We start from the raw sequence: 8158 nt of genomic DNA, 5'->3' as shown, positions 1-8158 counted from the left end.
GGCTACAATTAGAACCCACCTTAAGCATTACCAGGTACAACTGCAAGCCCAAATGAGAAGTTAGAGAAATAACTTTAACTCTTTTGTTCATTTCATTTTTTTTTCATTTATTTATTTATTTCGAACAGACATTAAAACAGTCAAAAAAGAACAAGAAAACAAAATAGAATGAGACAAACTCAAAAAATAAAATATAAAACAAATTATTTTGCCCATGTGACATGCAATTCCACATTCTCTGTTCGAAAAGGAGCAGGTAGAAGATACATCTTATAATATCCTGCCCCCCTCATACTTGTCGATGTATTTATCAATTGACTTTCAGAACATCAACAAGAGACAACTTGTTTCCACTTTTCACTATGTTTAACTATGTACAATTATTTTAAGTACTATCTATATAATCATCTACACCATAAACCATCAAACATGTTATATAGTCAACTGACAAATGTATTCAACATGCTGTAAATAATAAAGAAAACAATCATTAAAATGTTTGTGAAGTGAAGTAATGCAGACACAGCCAGTCTAAGTATTTGTTGTCTCATTTGATACAATTATTATTATACAAATTACTTTAATACAAATTATGTTAAATGTAGGTTTTCACAGATGGATAGTATTAAGCAGCCCCGTGGTGCTCTGGTTGGTGGGAAGTGGGTCTCCCAAAGTCAAATTCTGGTCAAGGCCTCATATAATCTTAAGCTGGCACTGGGCAGCAGCCATATTTATTACATATTATTTCCACCCATAGTTTATTTTGTCACAGGTCTTCCATATATTCAAAAGTGAAGCATTATTATGAAGCATTATTATTTTTTTAGTTCTGAAGCTACCACCGCCTATCTTCCGGTTGTGTTTGGGTGTTTGCGGCGAACTTTCCGGATCTTTTGCTGTCGCCCTGATACGAGAACAAGAATTGAGGAAGTGAGGCGAGTCTCTCCTCCCGCTGAGGGGCTGGGCGCAGTGCATGCATGGATTCCTTCTCACCTCAGTTTAACTCCGGCAGTCAAGCTGTTGTTATATTTTATGTTTTGAATTATTCAAATATGCGTGAGCAGCTTCTGTTATTTTTGATCCGCCTGATAAGTTATCTTACTAACCACTGTATTAAACTCATGAAAGGATGACTATGGGTTGTCGTAGGCTATCATTGACGTGCTCGCACCCCCAAGTGACCAAGTTTTGTATTACAGCCAGAAATTGTAACGTTTTCTGTTAAAAAGTGTTAACATTTCCCGCCAAATGTGTAGTAGTAAATTGCTATTTTTATATAGAAATCTCACATATATTGAAATTGTACATACATTTTTTGAGATAAACAATGAGGAGAACATCCCTCTATTTCTGTTGACAAATGTGAATGAGGCAGCTGCATTGCTGTCTGCTCTCTAATTATAGATGGACATTTGCTCCTCTGGGTTGGGTTATTATTAGAGATCTCACTTGACTCAGTAACTATTCGAGGGGTCATACAGAGAGAGACAGTTAAATAAGTGGCAACTGATTTTATCACCACAGTGAGCAAGAAAGATGCTAAATTATAGAATGATAATTTAAAAAAAAACTACTACTCATGCTGAAATACATTTCCCTTTATCTGGCGATGTATAAATTAGGAGTCTATGTGAAGATCCATTGTCAGGGTTAGAGGAAATGAGCTGCCAGTGACAAATGATTTGTGTAGACAGAAGAAGGATACTTTGATTGGAACCTCAAGGAACAATTGTCATTTGAAATACTCAAGGAGATTCAGGGTTAGCAAAGCGAACAGTGCAGAAATTCTCTTATGAGGCTTAAGACTGAGACCAACCATGCACTTAACGAAGGCATGATCTCAACGCTCTAGAAAATGGTAAAGGTGAAGAGTTTAAAGTGGCAGCCGGGCTGAAATCAGGTCCGGTTACAGTGAGGCTACTCCTCCAGTGTATGGAGTGCATCATGCCTGCAGGCTCACCAGCAAGAAACACAAAGCTATCAAGATTTAAATTATTTATTCTAAAATACACAATGTACAATTTTTGGGCACTTTTATTGTTGGATATTGAGAAAAATACTTAATGTGAGTGATTTGTGTTCTGTTCTCTCTTTATCGTTGGAAGCGTATATATGAAAGAAAAGAGATATTTATTATGTTTTGTAAGACTGTGGTTATTGTTAGTGTATCTGCCAATTTAAGACAAAAAAATTTCAAAACGTTTAAGACTCAAATCCTCCGTGCATTAATTTAACCAAAACATGAAAAATGCTTCTGTCAGCAGCTCAGGTAGGAAAAGGGCAAATCAAGTCCATTTTTCTAGTGGTAGACCAAAAAGCGATTCCTGGAAGGGAGAATCAGACCAAACTTTTCAACACCCTGGTTGTCAAGCAGCTCTAATTAGTCTGTCCATAAATCAGTCCATCCACGAGTCCTGGATTGAGTCTTTCACATGTGCTCAGGGTGGTTTTGCAAACACATGATGAACTCTGTGACTGGCTGGCCATTGAAGCAGATCTCATATACAGCAGTGAAAAGAGGAAACCTGAATGGAGAAAGTGAAAGAACAGAAGGGAGTTTTACTCTAATAGAGATGAAACAGTTTGACATTATTGCATTGGATGCAGCGCGGGCTATTGCTATGTTGGAGCTGTTCTCCAAAAGGAATTAATGTATCGCAATACGAACTGAAAAAAATAGTGGAAAATGTATGTTGTTTTTTTATTAATACTGGGCATAAATACTAATGCTGGAACAACTGAGCTGAGTTTTTCCATCTGAAACAAAAAAGCACAGTTTCTGTTTCATAAATATTTCTGTAAAGTCTCATGCATGCTCTCTACTAAACTCTGTATTGTACAGTCACAACTTGAGTGCAATTAGCTGATTCCTTCATTTCTTGTGATTCTGGAGCTTTTAAATTTCCCTGTGAGAACCTCATCCTCTAAAGACAAACTTACCTGTCCACCATGTTCTTCTGTTTCAATATTACATTAACTTCAATGGCTGTTCCCGGACCTTGAGGCTTCTGGCCGTTCAGCAGCTCAACCTCCAGCTGCTCCAAGCTCTAAACAGAATAATGTTACGTCACACTGAATAATTTAATAAAGACAATCAGAGATGGGAAAGCTGCTCCATACTTTTCCCGTTTTTGCAAACGCCTCTCCGATCTTTCGATTGCGCCCCCCGTAGCAGGTGGTGATGAGGTCAGCGACGCCGCAGCTCTCCAGGAAGGTGGCAGGCTTGACGGGGCAGTTTGGGCAGAAGACCTTGGCGAAGGAGATCATCTCCATCAGGCCGAGGCGGATCACTGCAGCTTTGGTGTTGTCGCCGCACCCGAGGCCGTCACAGAAACCCGCTCCTACTGCCACGATGTTCTGGGAGAATTTAAAAACCATTTCTCTCCACTGCGTGTTTTATGCATCAGTCAGGTAAAACAACGTGTTTTACCACAGGATTAACCTTGAGTGCACCGCAGATCTCCACCACATCAGCCTCTTCCACCACAGTCACACGGAAGTTGTTGGTCTGCATCAGCTCCTTCAGCAGTGGTCCGTATACTTTGTCTTTGCACCCTGAAGTAACACAGAAAACGTAAGAGACGCAGCATTGAGTTTCAGCAAATTTATTTTTTTCAGAATCTTTTGTAATATCAAAATGACAAAATATTTGCATAATCAAACGCCAGGGTGACAAAAATATGTAATGATTCAGTAGCAACTCATGTTGCTTTGTTTAATTGCTGAATTTTAACAAGCGCAAGATTTTTAGTTACAAAATAATAACAATAAATGTATTTGTATAACCCTTTAAAACACTAACTCTCCAGTGCTTTTACAGTGGGTGAAATAAGATAAAACATATAAAACACAAGAAATAGTAGAATGGATGAAACAAAAATGTAAACGCCTTGATTCAGACTGTTTAAAATCATAAAATCAGTACCAATAGTTGTTTCACAGAACTTCTCATCAGCAACCTCATTAGCGAGGTTTGCACCCATGAGGACCGTCATGGTGATGCCGAGTTTCTCCCGGATGACCTCAGAGATGAGCTTCAGACCCTCTGGGCCTGCATCCACACCCTGAAGCAAAAAACAAAACAAAAACAAACATCATGCAAACAAAATGGAGAGGAGGTCTGAATCTTTACTGTGTTTACTCAGAAAATTCCTAGAGAGTTAAAGTGATAAAGAATATATGTTACACTTCTTGGCCTAGCTGTGAGTTTTAGGGGCATTTAGGGGCAAGTAATGAACTTAAATGAACAATCTGTTCATAATCTCTGCGTCATTCAGAACTGAAGCAGAAAAAGGCGCACCACGCCTTAAGAGTTCCCGCCTGTGAAAACTTTTGCTCTCAAAGGTTTGACAGACCTTGATGAGAGACATTCCAATGGAATCCTTTTTTATGTGACCTTTGATGGTGTCGCACACTTTTCCAACAAACTGGTGAGGAACCACGAAAATCAGGATATCTGCTCCTTTCACAGTTTCAGCCAAGTCTGGAACGGCCACCTGGTGAAAGAGAGAGAAGGAATTTCAGCTGTACAGCGCAGCCAAAAGCAGAAATCCCTGTGGACTAGCCGCCCCATCATTAGCCAGTCGGCTGCCATGCTCACCACATTATGAGGCAGCTTGTGACCAGGCAGGTACTTCACATTTTCATGGTCCGTGTTGATGATCTCTGAAAGCTTACGGCCGTTCACCACCTCCTCAAAGACCCACATGTTCACTGTGGAGTCAAACTTGTCATATTTGGCCGCGTTGGCTCCAATGATCTTGGCAATGGCAGAACCCCTAAAGACATGACACTGTTATCATGTTGTTAATGGAATTTTATTGCTTTTGTATAAATAAACTGTCAATAATTATTGTGTGAGGCGTACAAATAAAAGACAAATAGCTCACTTTGGTTCAGTAAATTACTTCAGGTTGTTTATTTGTAATACTGAGGAGATTTTACACTGTTATTTTTAGGAGTTTCAACAGTTCCAACTTGAAAATTGGCTTTCAAAAGCAAAATATGCATCCATCCGTTTATTTTTTAAATCTATTTATATTTGCAGGGTCACATGCATGCAGAAAACCCCAAAGTCAGGATTCCAAACCACAACGTAATGCACCCCAGCAAATAACTCACAATGTCATACATTTAAATCAAAATTTCCAAAGTTAACAGACAATATAAGATATATACTATCTATTAAAAGTGAATTCTCATTTTAAACCTTGGTCAAACTACACATGCATGTTTATTCTGCATCATGTCATGTGTGTCTTCTCTGTGGAAGCGGCTGTTACTGTTTGTTTTAATCGAAGCTCATAGAGCGGACTTTGTTCTTCTGACACAAAATGAATCCCTAACTGGCTTTTTCTCCTTTTCACTTTCACCGTGAACTGATGGGAAAAGAAACTCTGTCGTCCTTTCATTAAAAAAAAAAAAAAACTATAACTGTGTCAATGTAGACATTTTACATTAGACCATTTAAGATACATTTTTGGTGAGGTCAGGAGAGAGAGAAAACATGTCAAAACGCCTCTTTAATAAACAGATTAGCATTTTTTAAAACGTTCCTGTTCAAATAGGAAATTACAGCTTCAACTACTTATTTCCTCTTCAAGCCATCAAACACTTGATAAAGAACTGCCCAAGATACAATAGATAAACACATAATTTACTACTATAGCTGCCGCTTTAGTTTCATGTGGTGAAATGAGAAGCTAAGTAACTTGAATTTAAAAGCTTTAAATGTTTTTTAATATTTATTTTATTTCAGAAAATGACCTGAGATTCTTGAGTTAATTATTAATGAATGCTAAGATTTTAACTTCAAATGGGTTACCATTAAAAAAAGTCTACTATAACAATTATACATCATAATTAAGTGTCCTTGAAGTGGTCACAGAGAGACTACTAATTATGAAAAAGAACTTTTATACAATATCTAAATTTAATTATCTTAATAATTGAAATGCTATAGATATTTGAGGTTTGGCTTAGAGAGCCTGGGTGAGAGCTAACAAGAATGAAGTTCTAAGACATTAAATATCTACGCAGTAAGTAGCTCCAGAGTTGCATCCAGCTCTGACTAAATGTCACACAGGCTGAGGGGCATCAGCAGCACTAGTCGGCTGATTCAGCATGTCCTGCAGACTAATAAAGTGGCTTCTTTAATAAATATTTTATAGTTGGGGAGTCTTGTTTGACTCAGCAGCAGTCTCAGAGAACGTCCAGTCTGCAGCCTTGAAAAAAGACAGGTGGGTTTATGAACTTCATTAATGATTTATCGGCTTTTAAAGTTGCACAAGTTCTCTCACTTTTTAGTGTTTATCCACCAGACGTTTCGCTGTGTGCTGAAGCAGCAGCCACCACCTGCAGTCTGCTGCGTTTAAGCTTTACATTTTGCACTAAAGCAACGCTGAACGCTCCCACTCACCAGTTACCGGAGCCGATCACACAGACTTTCTTTGGCGCTGCCATCGTTTGCCAAGGGTTCCCACAGAGAGAGACCTGCAGCTGCTGCCGTGAGGACGGACTGAGGTCCGGAGCAGACTGGGGTTATACCAGACACTCCCTCTCCTTATGGTTGGTCTGATCTGTCGCCTCTCACGGCTCTGCACTGGAACAGCAGCGCCAGTCTAGAGATCCAGATACAGAAAAGCCCATTTAATTATAGACAAAGGCTTTGATGCTTTTGATGATCTGCAGGGAATGATTACTACACTTCAGATGTGATTGGGTCACATTGGATTAAAAATAAACCATACAGCTGAGACGGGTAGTCTATCAATCGGTTTTCAAACTTTTACATCTTTCACCAACCCATAATAGCTAGTTACCATTTAACGCAAAAATAAAACAAATTGCAGGTGCACCATTACATTTTAAACCACAGTTTGGAAAGTTATTGGAGCCTTGGAGATATGTTGGGATCCTGGATCATTGGCCAAGCAAGTTGGACTTTTAAGAGGATAGTGATTTAAATCAAGACAAGAGAAAAAATAAAATCTTCCCAGTTTAATTCCACTTTGAAGCTCAGGTAACTTTGTACAGTAAATATTTAAACTGTCTGAGACAGTGGTCTGCAACCTCCAAATCTGCAAAAGTATATCCATGTTTTCAAATATGGATATAACAACAATTATGTACATTTTACTTAAAAAATGCCTTTTGTCTTGTCTTTAGGTTGAAAATATTTTTTTCATATTTTCCAGAAATAACATCCTATAGAAGAAAAAAAAGTTTTTTTCCCCCTTAATTTTAAAATCTAAAAATTAAAATACAATGGTGCACAAAGTACAAAGTAAAGTAGATCATCAGCTAAAGGATGATCTTTGTTAGATTTTTTTAGTCTTGATAATTATTCATCCTTTAAGTTGCTCATTTTAAAGCAGGCATTACACAACATGTTATCAATGAATGTTTGTTTGAAAATTAAATAAAAGGTCCCACCTCGCTGCAATTGTTGAAGTGCAGTCGGAAGATTACGCAATAACCTGAAAATGTAAGGACGTATTATGGACTTGGTGCATTATTTTATTATATCAGTATTTTGAAATTCCTGTCTGAACTTTAGAGCTCCCAGAAAAGAAAGTGTTTACATCCTTGCTGGTATTTACACATCTGTCATTGCAGTTTAATTTTTTTTTCATACATTTCAAATAGTCTTGCGTAACTACATATAGTTACAACGTGGCTGTATGTAGCTGGATAGCCAGCGAACAATTAAAGGTATATGTGAAGATTATTTTAGAATATGATTTAATTTTTTGTACCTGAAACAAAAAAAATACATTACTAGCTCATACATAAATCTTAATGCGACACTCAAAAGTACACTGCTCTACATCTTATCAAGCAAAGAAAAAAAAAAAGTCTCTTCCAAACACAAATACTTACAAAAGACTAAAGTTTTCCAGCGTACAAAGTACATTCCGAACGTTCGAGTCAGTTTACTTTCTGCTGCCTGAATTCTTGTTGACATGGTTACGGCATACATTTATAACAAAGACAGTTTGTTGCCAAGAGCGCTCACTCCGTCATGTTTCTACAAACAGAATATGATAAAGATGTAACTGATCAAATTTAAAGGCCAAATTTTTTATCAGCCATGCTTAGCGTGAATTAAGGTCATACAGTTGGCCAAATATGAACTTATTTCCACTATAAACTAATG

At 37.7% G+C, this 8158-nt stretch overlaps 1 protein-coding gene across 2 annotated transcripts; it reads right to left on the bottom strand.

Moving 5' to 3' along the window:
- Window positions 1–1980: 1980 nt before the first annotated feature.
- LOC103464660 (glycerol-3-phosphate dehydrogenase [NAD(+)], cytoplasmic) lies at window positions 1981–7963 on the bottom strand. Of its 2 annotated transcripts, none has more exons than XM_008408903.2 (9): window positions 7882–7963; window positions 6419–6620; window positions 4601–4792; window positions 4356–4496; window positions 3926–4064; window positions 3443–3555; window positions 3121–3357; window positions 2941–3047; window positions 1981–2525 (listed from the first exon to the last, which is right to left on the bottom strand). In XM_008408903.2, the coding sequence occupies exons 3-9, from the start codon at window positions 4706–4708 to the stop codon at window positions 2429–2431; spliced, it is 942 nt and encodes a 313-aa protein (XP_008407125.1). In that variant the 5' UTR covers window positions 4709–4792; window positions 6419–6620; window positions 7882–7963; the 3' UTR covers window positions 1981–2428. The 2 variants fall into 2 exon arrangements, with proteins under 2 accessions (XP_008407125.1, XP_008407124.1); XM_008408902.3 differs by having other exon boundaries at window positions 4601–4778.
- Window positions 7964–8158: the final 195 nt, after the last annotated feature.

This window comes from Poecilia reticulata, chromosome 5 (assembly GCF_904066995.2).
Source record: "Poecilia reticulata chromosome 5, P_reticulata-male-v2, whole genome shotgun sequence".
NCBI classification, from domain to species: Eukaryota; Metazoa; Chordata; class Actinopteri; order Cyprinodontiformes; family Poeciliidae; genus Poecilia; species Poecilia reticulata.
This window is presented reverse-complemented; position numbering and strand designations above follow the sequence as displayed.

What these genes read in the sequence shown, in the direction of transcription:
- LOC103464660 (XM_008408902.3), bottom strand. Translation starts at nt 6,462, where the DNA reads ATGGCAGCGCCAAAGAAAGTCTGTGTGATCGGCTCCGGTAACTG. An exon ending in GTTCTGTGAAACAACTATTG is followed by an intron (nt 3,556 to 3,925) that starts GTACTGATTTTA and finishes GTGTTACTTCAG; the next exon opens with GGTGCAAAGACAAAGTATAC. An exon ending in CAGAAGAACATGGTGGACAG is followed by an intron (nt 2,526 to 2,940) that starts GTAAGTTTGTCT and finishes TTCTCCATTCAG; the next exon opens with GTTTCCTCTTTTCACTGCTG.